This window comes from Helicoverpa zea, chromosome 9 (assembly GCF_022581195.2).
Source record: "Helicoverpa zea isolate HzStark_Cry1AcR chromosome 9, ilHelZeax1.1, whole genome shotgun sequence".
In the NCBI taxonomy this organism is placed as follows: Eukaryota; Metazoa; Arthropoda; class Insecta; order Lepidoptera; family Noctuidae; genus Helicoverpa; species Helicoverpa zea.
The window spans coordinates 4,871,210-4,887,912 of record NC_061460.1 but is presented as its reverse complement, the minus strand read 5'-3'; the positions used below and the strand labels follow the sequence as shown (position 1 = coordinate 4,887,912).

Below are 16,703 nucleotides of genomic sequence, written 5' to 3'. Positions count from 1 at the left end.
CCTTTTATCTACATAACTTAGGTGAGCTGTGAGCTACCTTTGTGGGAACACAGATGAACCGTACAAGGGCGGATCCAGCTTCGGCGCCAGGGGGGGGTCACCCAGTCATGGTCAAGTCACAAAAAATATTATATTGTAGCGTATACTTCTTTTAATATTAAAAGTAGTAGTATAAATACAATAAGTACGTACGGAGCGAGCTCGAAATTTTTACGAATGTTAAGAAAAGTGTTTTCATGTAGAAAATGGCCAGAGCAGAGTGAGCGCAATTTCTCGTACATATTTATATACTACACACAGGTGCCAAAAAGCGTGCGCGAAAATTTTTATTCAGTTCGAGGACTAAAAGTAGATGAAAATGCTTTCTTGCTGTATAACAAATAAACAGCACAAATACAAGAAAGCGCGATCATAGCAAGCGCGAGATTTTTTTCAGGTTGAAGACTTAACGTTTGAAAAGTATTGTGTACGCAGAAAAGGGCGCGTACGTTTTTTTATTGCAGCAACAGTAAAACATTTTCTGTGAAAACTTCAATTGTCTTACTACATCGTATGTCGAAGTGTCGTTACGACTTGCCGCCGGCTTTTATTTTATTGGCGACCCCCATAAATGGCCTGCTTTTATCTGCTATGCACCATAAAGCTGTTTCTATCTTACCACGTTTCTATCGTAAACATTTGAATAAATTACATAGATACGTATGGGCAGTTAGGTACCTACTCTGAATGCAGATCACTTATCATCATCAGCCTATCGCAGTCCACTGCTGGACATAGGCCTCTCCAAGTGCACGCCACTGAGATCGATTTTCAGCTTCTCGCATCCAGCTCCTGCCAGCCGTCTTGCGCAAGTCATCACTCCACCGTGCCTGAGGACGTCCTACACTACGTTTGCCGAGGCGTGGTCTCCACTCTAGAACTCGTTTACCCCAACGGTTATCGGTTCTTCGGCTAATATGGCCAGCCCACTGCCACTTCAGCTTGCTGATTCGGTGGGCTATGTCGATGACCTTGGTTCTCTGACGGATTACCTCATTTCTGATGCGATCCCTCAGAGAAATGCCGAGCATAGCCCTTTCCATAGCCCGCTGAGTGACTTTAAACTTGTGAACCAGCCGTACCGACAGTGTCCACGTTTCGGCTCCGTAAGTCATGACAGGTAGGACGCACTGATTGAAGACTTTTGTCTTTAGGCACTGTGGGATCGACGATGTTAGGACTCGACGTAGCTTCCCAAATGCAGCCCAACCCAACTGAATTCTCCTATTCACCTCGTCCTCAAAGTTGTTTCTACCTAACTGCAATGTCTGCCCGAGGTATACATATTTCCGAACAACTTCGAGAACGGTAGAACATGTTCATTGAACATGACCTTGGTTTTGTCCAAGTTCATCCGTAGGCCGATGCGTAGAGAAGATTCAGCCAGGTCGTTCAGCATCTGTTGTAGGTCCTGCAGCGTTTCCGCCATGTATAATCTGCCGCACTGTGTGGATGTGGTCTATGGTGCCGTATCCGCTCCGAAACCCAGCCTGCTCCGGTGGTTGGAATTCGTCGAGTCTTCGCGCAAGTCGGTTCGTGATCACTCTTGAGAACAGCTTATAGACGTGGCTTAGGAGGGAAATGGGTCGATAGTTCTTCAGCTGGGTTTTGTCTCCCTTTTTGAAGAACAGGACGACAACACTCCTACTCCACGCCTCTGGAGTTCTCCCTTCTAACAGGACGGCATTAAAAAGCTTCTGGAGCTCCCCCAGTAAGGGGTTTCCTCCTGCTTTTAATAGCTCTGTTGTAATGCCATCCTCGCCAGGGGCTTTTCCATTTTTGAGCTGCCTCAGAGCGATCTCGATTTCGCCACTGCTGACTTCTGGCAGGTCTTCGGTGAAATGGCGTGTTAATGTGGCTCTAGAATCCTCATTTCCGGAATCAGGTCGAGATGCATGCGATGCGTATAACCGGCCATAGAAATTTTCCACTTCCGAAAGGACTGCCGGCACCGAAGAAACGACTTCTCCACTTGTTGTGGTCAGCTTCGTCAAGTGGCTTCTTCCAAGAGATTGTACGAACACCTTTGACCCCCGATTCAGCTCAATTGCTCTTTCAATGGCAAGAGTATTGGAGCACCGGAGGTCGCGTCGTACGTGCTTGTTGATCTCTTGGTTTAGAGCCCGCTTAGCTGACGAAGTGACAGGCGGGTTTTCACGTCGTTTCTTCATAAGCCCTAATGTCTCTTCCGAAAGCTTTGATTTCTTGCCCTTACGCTGCATGTTACAGAATCTCGAGATTCAGATCACTTAACACTTGCTAAAATAAAAATAAAAGTATAAAAAGAGTAAAATGATTAAAAAAATAAGCTGGTAATTCTTCTTTTGATACTGATAATATTCTGATGAGGATATAAGGTTAAAACCAAAGAAGGCCAACAAGGTAAGTTGGTTCCGTCCAGGGTACAATATTACACTGATGACTAACCTATCATGAGACGATCCTAGACAGTACTACCGTTCATCCCGTGCTATGCCGACCTCCGTTCATAGAGCATACGTAGTATAGTAGCAAAGAGGTTCCATCTATAATCTCATTATTTTTACGACCAGGGATCAAGTGTGACAGGGCACTCAAGTTAATTGAGCGGTGTCCAGTAGCGCGTAAGGTATACAGTTACACGGCAGGCTATCTAGTTTCAATCTCTTATCTAAGAATCTTCTTTTGATCACCTAACTGTAGCTGTGGAAGAAAAATAAAACTCTCCGACTCTCGATTTTTTTCGTTAAATATATCAAACCCATTTTTAGCAGATGACGTTTTTAAGTTTTTGACTCAATTCAGATAAAATCCAGTCTTTTCTTGTTTCAACGCGACGGTATCTAAAAACAACAGTTAGCTTAATGGTGTTTGTTTTAACCATGAGTGACCATTTCAAGATTTGTTTATCGATTGATAAGTTAATTACGGTAACCTAACTACTAGATGTGCCCGCGATTTCGTCCGCTTGGAATAATTTATTTAAGAGCATTATTTAATTAAATAAAAAAGTCTTGAAAGCAAATCCAATGTAATTAATTTATAATAACACTAGCTTTTGCCCGCAACTTCGTTCGCGTGGAATAGTGACTACCAGCAGATTTTTGATTTGACCAATAGATGGCGCTATATGTCCGGAATAATTTTATTTTTATTTTTTTTTGTAATAAAAACTATCCTATGTCCTTTCTCAAGTTTCAAACTATGTCTGTACCAAATTTCACACAAATCGGTTCAGTAGTTTAGGCGTGAAGAAAAGACAGACAGACAGACAGACAGACAGACAGACAGAGTTACTTTCGCATTTATAATATTAGTTTGGATTTGGATTTGGCACATTCGTCTGCCTTCACACTACACCCTTCACTGAACTTTTACAAACAAAAAACAGCCTAAAAAAAATGCGCTGTTATCTCTATGTGTCAATCCATACCACATTAAATACATCCTCTTTCAACTGAAAAACATCAAAAACATTTTTCTTTCTCGCCTTCAACCTTTGAAAAAATTAGGAAGGATTTGATGAACCATCTTCTATCATTCACGAATTAACATTCCCAGATATTAGTCAAACACTATTGTTAATCTTCACAATAATGGTTGATAAAGTCAGAAACACAAATTTCTAAGTTTAATTGTTATCTTGAATTATGAATACCCTATAGGTAAATTGTTGCTTCATCATCATCATCATCATCAGCCTATCGCAGTCCACTGCTGGACATAGGCCTCTCCAAGTGCACGCCACTGAGATCTATTTTCGGCTTCTCGCATCCAGCTCCTGCCAGCCAATTGTTGCTTGCTAGTTATTAATCTGTATTTGATATCTTTGAGGTCAACTCACGGACACGAAATCTTGTTCACAACCAAACTTAACTCGTTTTTATTATAGTTTATCTGGATGTCAGTTTTCAAACTCTGACCCACGAAATGTGTTTATGCATTACACAACCGTGTTATAAATAAAAAAAGAAACCTTCAGCTTCAACTAGCTTTCCTATTTGATGTAATCTAAGCGTCTTCGAAATTTCAAATTGGATCCACTAAACACCAAACTAACGAATTGGATCCAGTGTAATATTTTGGGACCCGCGGTGGGCGAGCCGACACTCACTTATTCGGTTTATTCATATACTTATTACCCAATAATAATCATACATTTACTTAGTGATAGAGAAGAGTTTCTAAATAGACCAAATCGCTTCCAGCTCTACTTATTTCATTTACTTACTCAACTAGATTTTAAACAGAATCTCTGCCTTCCGACCTACTTTTCAGTGAATCCAGATACTTTGAAGTCAAAAGCGAGCAAACTTTCCGCCCAGATAGGTGAATATGTTCCACCTTTGGTCGCATCTTCGCTTACCGTCTCGAAATGAGACCGAACTAACACCGTTCTCACTGCAAACTTCGCAACCAGTTCGATTTTAAAACTTCCAAGAATAAGTATGTCATTGACTCGTTTTACTCAACCCATTTATGTAGCAGGAATTTTCAAACATTACTGATTGAAACCCCACCGTATAATCGGTCGACCCGTTCACAGTAAATTACAGAAAAACACTTTGATCCTTCTCTCAATCGGCCATAATATTACTCACCTATCTATACATATGGAGTTATATAAAATTACCTTTGTTTACCTCGTTTACTTTATAATTAAGGGATCCCCACTCTAAATGGGTCTTTACGCTCGCCTCCTGTTGGATTATTAATTCCTTTTCACAGGCATAATTGAAATAAAATTAAATATACACACATTATACTTACTATATAAATATTTATTAAAAATAACAGCACATGTTAAATTATTTGGCACACAATAGAATAAGCAATACATATTTTTTTAACTTCTTCATTGAATGATTAGATAAAATTTACAAAGTAAAAGAAAATTAGAGCAAACATCAATTCCTTCAATATTTTATATACCTGCAGTTATATCTTACAGTCGTTTTCTAATTGTAATTGGTACGATAAGTAAGGAAATTATACATACTTTACCCACATGTTGTAATTTGTTTTGCTGAAGTGCAGAGACGCTGAACGTACTCAAAACTTAAATTGTACCTTATTATTATAGTACTGTATTGTAGGAAGCATTATCTGTCTAAATAAAATCAATCGATTGATTTGAAAAGGCATATATTCACTGATAGATATCATTGGAAATCTCCTCTTATCTTTACCGAAAAAAAAGCCGAACCTAATGTATTCTGTGAATGTTGGTGCTATTGGTGCAATGCTTAATTTGGGGCCAAGATAAACATTTCTTTAGAATGTCATAACAGATTTAATTCGATTTCTTTTAATTACAGTATGACAAAATTATTTAGGTATCTCTAAATCTTTAGGAATAATAAGTAATATACCAAAGGTTGACATTGTCTGCTTACGAGATTTAAAAAAAGCACTATTCCGTATGCCATTTATTATACCTATAGGTAGTGCAATTCACTTTAGCACAATGAAAAAACGTTATCGGAATTCCATTATTTTACTAACCGTTTTGAACTTCACTCATTGCATTTGCTATGAAATAGTATTTCATGAAATAAAAATTGACCCAGTGGCATTAATAAACGAATTTACGGCAGTGATTGATATTTTATCTAGTGAAAAAGCACCTGACAATGAAGATGTCTATTTAAATATTACCGATTTGATTGTAAAATATGGCCATCCAGTGGAACAACATCACGCGAAAACAGACGACGATTACATTCTCACAATGTTTAGGATCCCGAGCAGCGGTCCTGCGGTTTTTCTAATGCATGGTATGTTACTTAGTTCTGATGACTGGGTGACCAACGGACCTCATAACAGCTTGCCATATCTACTAGCAATGGCCGGATACGACGTTTGGTTGGGAAATGCTCGAGGTAATAAACACTCTAGACAACATGCCAAAATATCACCAGATACGCCCGAATTTTGGAATTTCAGCTGGGATGAGATTGGTCGCTATGACTTACCCACCATGATCGACTATGTACTTTCAACTGCAAAGACGGAAACATTGGCATACGTGGGGTATTCCCAGGGCACCACAAATTTCTTTGTTATGGGATCTGAGAGACCAGAATATAATGATAAAGTTTCGACTATGATCGCACTAGCACCAGTAGCCTGGTCGTCGCACATGAAGAGCCCGTTTGCAAGAATGGCAGCTCCATTGAATTATTACGCAACGATAATTATCAAAATGTTGCAAATGTACGAAATCCTGCCGAAGCCAATCAATTACCTTTATAAAAATACCCCGCTGTGTAATATAGGGAATGGTATAGTTTGCAGCACAATTTTATTCATCCTCGGTGGATTTGACTATGAACAAATTAACCAAAGGAATTTGCCAGTGATTTTCGGACACATGCCTTCTGGTGCTTCTATAAATCAAATTACACATTATTTACAAAATATGATGTCAGGAAAATTCCAGAAATTCGATCATGGCGAGGACAAGAATCTACAACTATATGGGACTCGCAAGCCCCCTTCATACGCAGTAGACAAAATCAGAACGCCTGTTGCCTTGTTCTACGGTGAAAATGATTGGTTTTCTGATGTCAAAGACGTCAAAATTTTGAACAAGAAGTTACCAAATGTTGTAGATTTGTATCACGTCCCTTTGGAAAAATGTAATCACGTTGACTTTCTGTGGGCGAAGGATGCCACACGTCTTATATATGCTAGAGTCCTGCAATTACTCAGATTTGGGAATAAAACTAATGGTCTGCCGTGTATTCCTGAAACTTGTAAAAATATAAACGGTGTGGACCATCACCTAGATAGTTAAAGCTCGTCGCACACAAAGGCGCCTATAGATTGTAGGTTGGTTGACCCTACTCAACTACTGCAGGTTTTCTTATGCAAATATAATTTTAGAACAAAGTGCGGTAACAGATAATTCGCTATTCTGTCTTGATTGCCAAGTGGACTATCGCCATCAACATCTCTGTGACTTTTCCACATAATCATAGGAGGGAGTAGCGAAATATACAAACATGAACCTGGTCTTCGACCGGGTGCGTAAGACTGCAGATAACACAATTTAACTACCGACGGTAATTTTAAGTGTAGACAAATTGTACTGGAATGCAAAAGAGATAGGTATATCTCTTTACAGCAATATTACTTATTGTAAAGGAAACAATGTCAAATTAAAATAAGAAAGGACAATGGGCGATTCCGGTCCAAATGTCCACCACGAACGAGACCTATATGGCTAGATAGCCCGTTAAATATAGAACATTTTTTGTTATGAAAGTAAAAAAAAATATAATGCCAGAAAAAAGTTATAGCAAAATCAAAAAACTCATTGCATAGATTTTATCAATTTCATTTTTTCAATTACTTTTCGTGATGTTCGATTTTCATACTTTCTGAAAAAATAGAATTGTTCATTATTAGAGAGAAGACACCGTCAGTTACATCGAACTTTCTTAGATCCAGGCACCGCTGAGTATATTCAAGCACTTCTGGCGCCTCAATTGGTTAGTGATTCGCCATCCATCGGGCAAAAAAATATGGGCTGTTTATATGCAAATGTGTCTTACTCATCTTAGTTTTAGATAAAGTGCGGAAATGGAAGTGGAATAAAATAAAAAATAATAATGATAACATACAAAAACTACCGAAAATTAAGAATACATTTTTGGCTATAACTTTTTTTTGGCATTGTTTTTTTTTTTACTTTCTTAGTAAAAGTTACTCTAAATTAAGTGGACTATTTAATTATATAGGTCTCGTTCGTGGTGGACATTTGGACCAAACTTCATACATTCTTGCCCAATCTCCTTTCTTATCAACCTAGATTTAAATTCCTCTCACACGTTGGGAACAGGAAATGCTTTATTACGGAATTACCTAAATGACATTCAAACCTCGGGACATAATATAACCATCATTTACTTAGATATTTCGAAGACATTTCTGAATAAACTACCAAATTACAATTTCATTATTCAGAACTGTCGTAAATCAAACCTAATTTGATTTTGATATTTAACTCAAATCTTCGTGCTCGTTGTGACTCAATTTACGTACCGTCTCAATAATGGTAGTCATGGTTAGGTCTAAACTTCTAACGAAACTTGTGTGTGCATGTTAATTACCTTACCTTTGTCAGCGAACCCTTCTCAATAACTTTATCTACACAAGTAGGCACCTTCGTTACTCTTCGTGATAGGTTCAGTCATTGGCAGCTCCCAAACACCCTTCCTACATAATTATAATAACAACCAACTGTCAACTTATCAAGCAAATTAATTATCCTTTCTGCATTTCTGTGACTGACAGCTCGAATATTGAAATTGTGTCAACGTTTGTGGCGAACAGCGCTGTCAATTTCTGGCTGCCATCGATGTTTGGTAAACTTTTCCTACAAAGCGCAAACTACGAAACAGTAAACCGGTAGGTACAATAGCGGAGTAATAAAACATCAATAACGTACATGTGTAGTGTATCATAACAGGACGACCTACCTATACTGGAAACAAAGCAAACTGGAACTAGGTTAGTTCTACTACATGACTACATTTTCGACTGAGTCTGGAACCGAGCTAAAAAATATTTAGTGTACCTGTGTGCCTACAAGCAATTAAAGCCCTCTTATAACTATGTGCAATCACACCCCTATGAAATCTATGGGGCCCTTGCGCATGAAAGGTAGTGTGGAGTTTATATTTAATACTGGTGGGACAGCAATCTAAATTATATTATTTTTAAATAAAAAAAAATGGATAAGGTTTTTTTTTACATTTGAAGTGTCAATTCTGCTAACGAGAGCAAATAAGCATAAGATTAAAAGTTCTTAAAGATTTTTGTTTAAATAAATCCATCCGGGCGCACTACGCGCTTATAATGCCTATACACAAATTTATATTACTAGTATGTTTTACCTTTCTATCGACATAATAATTGGCTATTTCGATACGAATACAGCAGTAGGTATGCCCCTTTTGTATTTTGCAGAGCAAGTGCAAATGAAAGTTAGCGGCACGACGGCGCCAGGCGCTAGCGGTCATACCTGCTTTCTTAGGGTGCTTACATAAAGAAAGAGGTTTCTGGTACAGACAAACCTGTACGGGTAGGTACCGATCAGTGCAGGTATAATATTTCAATACAATCCTATTCACTCACTTATAAAGAAACAGGTAAGTTGAAACAGGTAAACAACCTGTTTCTTTTGTCTGTACCGGAAACCTGTTTCTTTATGTAAGCACCCTTAGAAAATAAAACAGACTGTATGTCACACATGTAGACATTTATGTCATGCTCTTGCTTACAATCTCTTGTCTATGCATGCAAGCCTGCAAGCCCTAATGGAACCTATATAATGAACTCCCTTCGTCTATACATCACGTTGAAACGCAGAGTCAAAATGTTATTATCGGTCTATTCTGAACATAATAACATTTGAATACGCAATTTAGTTGAACGTATGACGTAGAAATTAATCTGATATGAGGTTGCAGGAGTCAATTATTTTTTCTTTTAATAGATCTCAATTTTAATTGTATGATAATGTTTTTTTATGTTGATTTGGTTCCTGCCTATCTCTGCAATAAACCGTAACAGTCTGACACAAGACTCACCTACATAACTTAGATGGACCTCGGCAAAGTGAAAATGACGGCGGATTTAACTATAAAACATTTTCCGTCTTACCACAAAAACTTTTAAACGTCAGTTTAAGACTTGTCTAAAAAAAATTTCAAATTATGACGTTGACATAAGGTTCATTTTGGAGACACATTTTTTTAGACAAGTGTAAAACAGTTGTTAAAGTTTTTGTAGTAAGGCCATTTACCTCCTTACAGTAGTCACTACTAAGCAGTCTTATCAATAAGAATTTAACAGAAACACCTCTTGTATCCCCAAAAATAAAACGAAAAAATATTTAAAACTTACAGTATGTAAGTACCTAAATGTTAGGTAGGTATAGGTATTTAGCAATGTATATGTATGTATCGCAATTCATGAGATACAGCGTGACAGACAGACGGACAGACGGATTTCGAAGTTTTAATTACATGAATCCCTTTGCGTACAGAACCCTAAAAAATAAGTAGGTACCTAGCTACTTTTAAATTAAATATTATCACCTCTACTACTCGATATGTAAAAATAAAAGAAAACACAATTCTTATGCTGTTAATAATATCCTTCACCCAACTAGGTACTCGTACTGCCTAATGATGTAGGTAAGCATACAAACTTGTTTAATGAGATTGATAAACATTTACATTATAATGCCAAACTGCTTATTGCAACAATCGCATGCACTCGGTTTTTCAATTCCGAAGAAAGCACTTGCGCAGTGTAGCTCGTCTAGCTGTTACCCGTCGTGCATCCAACCAGTACGCCAGATTATATTACAAAGACCTCTGTGTTGTTCACTCTCCCGAACCGTGAATGTAGTCATCTGTCAGTGTCAGAAACGTCAAGTTACGTACATCTGCAGAGTTCATAATGGGTTATCAAAAGTGATAAAATTAAGTCATGTTTGCGCAAATAAAAACATATTGTATAGTGTAATCGCGGGTATAGTTGGCTTTAAAATAAATTTATAATGTCCAAGCTACTAGTCAATACGTTTTTTTCCACATTACCTCAAAAATTTGCCAGATTTTCATCATACCGTATTGTGAATCCAGCGCAAGCAGTTCACGGGAATATCCGCTCTAAGGTACTTTAATTGATAATTTTAAATTGTTTGTTAACTACATTGGCGCGTAAAAAAATTGTAAACGTGCTTCAATCAAGCAAGACCCGAGTGGACACGAGTGGAGAATAACCTCAGTGTAAAATTAAGGTTCAAATCCAGACATTAGCTCGAAATATATATTTTTCTTTTAAAATACCTTTATATTACTATTTATCCAAAACATTCCGTGAGTACTTATACTTTTTAATGTGTAGTAGGTTTGTAATATTATTTGAAGCGCTGTTACGAAACACGCGTGGTTTGGTACGTAAATGCAATAGTTGTACAGAAAACAACCAACTTTTGTTTTTGATTGCATTATCGTACTTATCAGTTTAAGGTCAGCGTTTCTCCTTTATATTACACTATGATCTTAGATACTGTTCAGTTTATATTCTTGTTTAGTGAGGTTAAAGTGTCTCTTATTTATACGAACATTAGCCAAATTATTTATTAGTAAACTAGGTAGACATAGACTCCTGCCAAATTTTTTTTTAAAGGCTGTGATAATATTTCAGAATTCCAATTTTAATAGACAAATACATAGCAGCTCAACAATGAGTAGTTCACTTCTCAATGGAAACCTGTGGGACACTGACCCTGAGCTTTATGCCATCATCAAAAATGAGAAGGAACGTCAGAGAGCTGGACTTGAGATGATTGCTTCGGAGAACTTCACCTCCATACCAGTACTTCAGTGCCTGAGCACATGTCTCCACAACAAATATTCTGAGGGCATGCCCAACCAAAGGTAACATTAGTGCTATAACATCTTAATTTTGAGAAATTAATATTTTTAAAGTAAATACCACATGGTATTTTTTTACTCTAATTTTTTACTGGAAAAAACAAAACTACACTCTTTGAGATGATCTTGCTAAGAAATAATATTTTTATAGGTACTATGGAGGCAATGAGTTCATTGATGAAATTGAAATCCTGGCACAAAAGAGGTCTCTTGAGGCCTACAGGCTGAATGGAGATGAATGGGGAGTCAACGTGCAGCCTTATTCAGGTAAATCTCTAGTAGATTAGACCTTATTTAAGTGACATGAAGGTTCAAAGTCATACAACAGGATAAATATACAAATTCTGGCTAGGAATTTCCATATGAAAAATACAGTAGGCACTTTTTCTGACCCAGGAGTCAAACGCACTACATATTCTGTCAGCGGCTACACTTGTAATTTTGAATATAAAATTATTGCTAGCTTATCAAGTCTATGATGATTAGTCAGCCTGTCGTTTTCCTTAATATTTTGTGGCTAGCTTCCGGTCTCACCAAATATAGCTGAATACCAGTTACTCAAACTGAAGTTGGTTTATTTGTAAACCAAAACTTGAAAATGTACATGCTGGTATGATCAGCAATCTATACATATAATAAATATTACATAAAAATAATTAAATATCATATTATTTAACCATAATTATTATTGTAATGACCCAATATAAAAATTTCCATTCAGTTACTAACATTGCTTCACAGTAAAGAATAATGAAAAGGTTCCATGCATTTTAATTAATGATATCTTAAACAGCTGCCTTATCAAATGTCGTAAGAATAGTTGACATTAGATACGTACCTACTACCTACATAATAATTATGAAACATGAACTTTGTGTGTCTGGAATAAATTCATTATTTTTAACCAATTAAAAAAAGAGGTTCTCAGTTTAACCTTTTTGACAGATCCAAGAGGTTTGAGGCATGTGTATCACTGAAGTTGTTTTTTTTTAAGTTTTTCCACTGTGCTAATAACAAATTTCAGAAAGTTAGAAGTTTGTGCTCGTTCATTTTTTTTTAATATGTTTTGTTATTATAATATTATGTTCTTTTTTATAGGCTCTCCGGCTAACTTCGCAGTGTACACGGGTGTTGTAGAGCCCCATGGCAGAATCATGGGACTAGACCTGCCTGATGGCGGGCATCTTACTCACGGTTTCTTCACTGCCACCAAGAAAATATCGGCCACATCAATTTTCTTTGAAAGCATGCCGTATAAGGTAAGCACATTTAAAAGATATTTTATTCAGTTTGTCTAATAATAATAATTTATAATCTCAATACCGTTTCGTTTGATAGATTAGCAATGCATGACAAATAATATGTGGAATCAGTCCAAACACAGGCATGTAGGGGCCCATAGAACCTTTGCATAACTTTATTTTTAAGACATCTAAAATAAAAACCATTAACATAATAAAATAAAAAAATGGGTAACATGACTCAATTTGAACTTGACCAATTGGGCGTGCGACTTGGTGTTGTTAAAAAAAAATTGAAAATGTTGTACATTGCGCGAGTTGAATGGAAACAAAAAAGTTTGATTTACGAAACAACTGAAATACCACTCAATGGAAATTATAAAAATAATACCATAAAATTATGATACAAAAATAGTTTTGCAAAAAAAGGTTGAGACCAGGGTTGTGACTAACAAAATATTGACCATTTCGGAGCACACAAAGCTCCCAAATTTTAGAAAAATACTTTAATAATATACTTGTTTGAATTATCATTATTTACTTACTATGGTTTCATGGGCAGTACGTGCCTGGATGTGACTCAACTGACTCATCAAGGAAAACGGTCACGGATCGTTTAATCGATAAATATGCATTTAATAAACACTGTTTTATTACTGACACCAAAGATTTGTACACAAATGATTAAAAATCATATTTTACTTCACCATATTAATATTCTGCATGTTAAAGTATTTTTTTTATATATATAAAACGTGTGTTTTCCGCTATCTCTTAGCTGAATGAGTAATTTACGATAACTCAATTCAAGGAAGTGCATTGTTGCACATCTGTCAATAATTGACAACTTGCAATTAACCTACTTCATTCCTAATATGCTCAGATAATACCTAAGTACTGCTTTCCATTTTCCACCAATTTTTTTTAAAACAAATTCTTAATTGTTACCGTTAAAGGCCTCGTAAATTGTAAAAAAGTTACTTGCATCCCCTTACATATTGTAAGCTTATTATTTTTAAAGGAAAATTATATTTTTGATAACAGACAGGACTTTACAGTTTATTAATATTAAAATTGCGGAATAGATGACGTGAACAACTCACGCACACTGACCTAGCTATTTACGATTGCCAATCAATCTTCTATTCTACATAAGGGTGCCTCTACACCCACAGCAAAATACCCACCCGCGTGCTCTTGTCACAACTACATGCACCGTGTATAGCCGCACCCTTAGTTCAACAAGCTATTCTTTAGATAGCAACAGCCATCGAAGTTTTGAATTAGCTGTAATTTACCTACCATAATCAGTAACTACTGCTCAATTACCCAACTAGGTACTGACTTACCAACCGATATCAAGACTATTGCTCATATTAACTACACAATAATACTTTCAATTTCAAGTTAAAATGAAGTCACGCTAAGTAATGAACTGTTGTTGTTATCGAACTATTTGCACTGATAAGTAATTGTAATAAGCAACAGTTGTCGGTCACACCCGCTTGACGTAATCTGTATATACAATTTCTTTTGATCATGACGGAGATACTTTGACCTCTGATCTTGGGCCCCAGTTCAATTGTTGTTTGCGTTCTGTTGATAAAAATAACGTAATGATGTGACCCTGGACAGCGAGAAAACAGATACGTACCTACAATTGAGATCAAGGCGAATAAATAAGTGATACTTTTAAAGTTGCTTTGCAGCCAGCAACAATTTGAAATTAAAAATCGAACTTCTTTAATTTTTGTAAAATATATTTTCTGTACAATACTCTGGCACACTTTCACAATCATAATTATGGATGCAACCATGAACCAACCACGCTATCTTAGAATAATGTACCTAAGTACTATGAGTAAATTATAATCACGCCACAATATTTAATTAAAATTCCTATTTATATTCTAGGTGGATCCTAAGACTGGTTTAATAGACTATGACAAGCTGGCCGAAACTGCGAGGTTGTTCAAACCTCGTTTGATTATCGCTGGTATTAGCTGCTACTCTCGATGCTTGGACTACAAGCGTTTCCGTCAGATCGCTGACGAAAATGGAGCGTTGTTGATGGCCGATATGGCGCATATCTCTGGCCTGGTTGCTGCAGGTTTGTTAAAACTTACCTTAAAAGATCAATAGCCCACAAAGTTTAATTAAAAGAAGTAATTTCATAGATAGCAGTTTGAAGAACACACCTTAATTTTAGAATAATTACTTACTTCAATTGTTTTTACCACCAGACAATTATGGCAACAAAAATGTACCACCTTCTAGTGTTAGACTAGATAAACGGTGCACCTGGGATTTCTCTACTGAAATATGCATCATTATTTTCAGGTGTCATCCCTAGCCCATTCGAATACTGTGATATTGTAACGACCACCACCCACAAGACGCTGCGTGGTCCCCGCGCCGGTGTCATCTTCTACCGCAAGGGAGTTCGCTCCGTTAAGGCCAACGGTACGAAGGTCATGTATGATCTGGAGAACAAGATCAACCAATCCGTCTTCCCTGGACTGCAAGGTGGCCCACATAACCATGCCATTGCTGCCATCGCCACTGCTATGAAACAAGCCACCACCACCGAATTTGTTGAATACCAGACCCAAGTAAGTAAAGAATTTGCGTGAACTCAATACATCAACTAAAATCCTCCTTATCATTTTTCAATGTGGTAATTCCGCGACTGGGTCGACAATCCGGATTTTGGAGGTCATCACTATTGTAAAAATAAAATGCGCATTTATTACAATTTGACATGCACTATTTTCTTACTGATTCTCCTCGCTCTCAAATACATATATTAAAGCTTATATTAAGCATATAAGAGATTATTAATAGTAAAATTCTTATTTTTAGGTGGTGAAAAACGCCCAGCGCCTCTGCAAAGGACTGATGTCCCGTGGCTACGAGGTCGCGACCGGTGGCACCGAGGTGCACTTGATCCTCGTCGACATGCGCAGTGCTGGCCTCACTGGCGCTCCCGCCGAACGTATCTTAGAACTGTGCAGCATCGCCTGCAACAAGAACACGGTGCCCGGAGACAAGAGCGCACTCCACCCGAGTGGCATTAGGCTTGGTAAGATCATTACTCTCTACTTTCACTCTACTAAAATAAAAATATTTTAAATTAAGGTAATGACAATGACCCAGTAGGCCAAGTAGGCCCAGTAGAGCCAAGGCCTGCCGGGGCTGCGGGTTGTTCGAAAGAGATACCGCGGCCTTGGTACATAAAAGGCCTATGACGGTCCTCAACGCTGCTAACCCACAGCGGGAGTGGCGGGTCATTTGATGATTTTTGACGTCGTTAAAAAAAAAAAGGTAATGGCAATGAATAAAGATGCTATTAACGCCCGGTCAAGTAACCTGTCGATTTATGAAAGTTGGCTGCAGAAACATGACAACCGGTTGATAAGAGCATGTTAAGAGAGGACAACAGCTTAACATTTAAAGTGTCAAGAGTGTCTTGACAAAACAATTGATACGTATTAAATTTGAGTAGGTACTTAACTAATCTTGATATGTTATATTATTATTTATTTTGGGGTTTCGCAGGAACCCCAGCGTTGACGACAAGAGGCATGAAAGAAGCCGACATTGACAGAGTTGTGGATTACATCGACAAAGCTCTGAAACTTGCTCAAGAGATTACGAAGGTGTCCGGCCCCAAAGTTGCCGACTTCAACAAGACTATCGAAGAAAACGCAGAGTTCAAAACTAAAATCAATAAACTCAAGGAAGAAATTGAAAACTATAGCAGGACGTTCCCACTTCCCGGCTTCGAAACATATTAATTTATTTAACTATGTATTGTATTGCACTTTCGCATTTAATATATGTAGCTTTTTATAGGACTTATAAAAGTCTTATGTTTAAGTGCCTTGTGAGCCTAGCATAAGTTAATTTTAAGAATCTCCTACTATCTTTAATAAATGTTGACATTATTATTGTAATCTTCAGTTTCATTTTTATTCAATTAATC

The 16,703-nt window shown here is 37.2% G+C and overlaps 2 protein-coding genes across 3 annotated transcripts; both read left to right on the top strand.

The window, feature by feature from the left end:
* The first annotated feature begins 5,440 nt into the window (after positions 1-5,440).
* Positions 5,441-6,817, top strand: LOC124633323 (lipase 3-like). The gene has a single exon (XM_047168508.1). It carries the CDS (start codon positions 5,441-5,443, stop codon positions 6,815-6,817), a length of 1,377 nt encoding a protein of 458 aa, XP_047024464.1.
* A 3,652-nt stretch (positions 6,818-10,469) lies between these two features.
* Positions 10,470-16,674, top strand: LOC124633319 (serine hydroxymethyltransferase). 2 transcript variants are annotated; one of them, XM_047168500.1, is made up of 8 exons: positions 10,470-10,711; positions 11,248-11,480; positions 11,629-11,744; positions 12,576-12,736; positions 14,633-14,828; positions 15,059-15,330; positions 15,581-15,800; positions 16,277-16,674. In XM_047168500.1, exons 1-8 carry the CDS (start codon positions 10,595-10,597, stop codon positions 16,513-16,515), a joined length of 1,554 nt encoding a protein of 517 aa, XP_047024456.1. In that variant the 5' UTR covers positions 10,470-10,594; the 3' UTR covers positions 16,516-16,674. The 2 variants fall into 2 exon arrangements, with proteins under 2 accessions (XP_047024456.1, XP_047024457.1); XM_047168501.1 differs by lacking the exon at positions 10,470-10,711 and adding an exon at positions 10,765-10,916.
* Positions 16,675-16,703: the final 29 nt, after the last annotated feature.

Coding starts and splice junctions, on each gene's coding strand:
- LOC124633323 (XM_047168508.1), top strand. CDS start 5,441: ATGCCATTTATTATACCTATAGGTAGTGCAATTCACTTTAGCACAATG.
- LOC124633319 (XM_047168500.1), top strand. CDS start 10,595: ATGTCCAAGCTACTAGTCAATACGTTTTTTTCCACATTACCTCAAAAA. Junction 11,745..12,575: donor CAACGTGCAGCCTTATTCAG/GTAAATCTCTAG, acceptor TCTTTTTTATAG/GCTCTCCGGCTAACTTCGCA. Junction 14,829..15,058: donor CTCTGGCCTGGTTGCTGCAG/GTTTGTTAAAAC, acceptor CATTATTTTCAG/GTGTCATCCCTAGCCCATTC.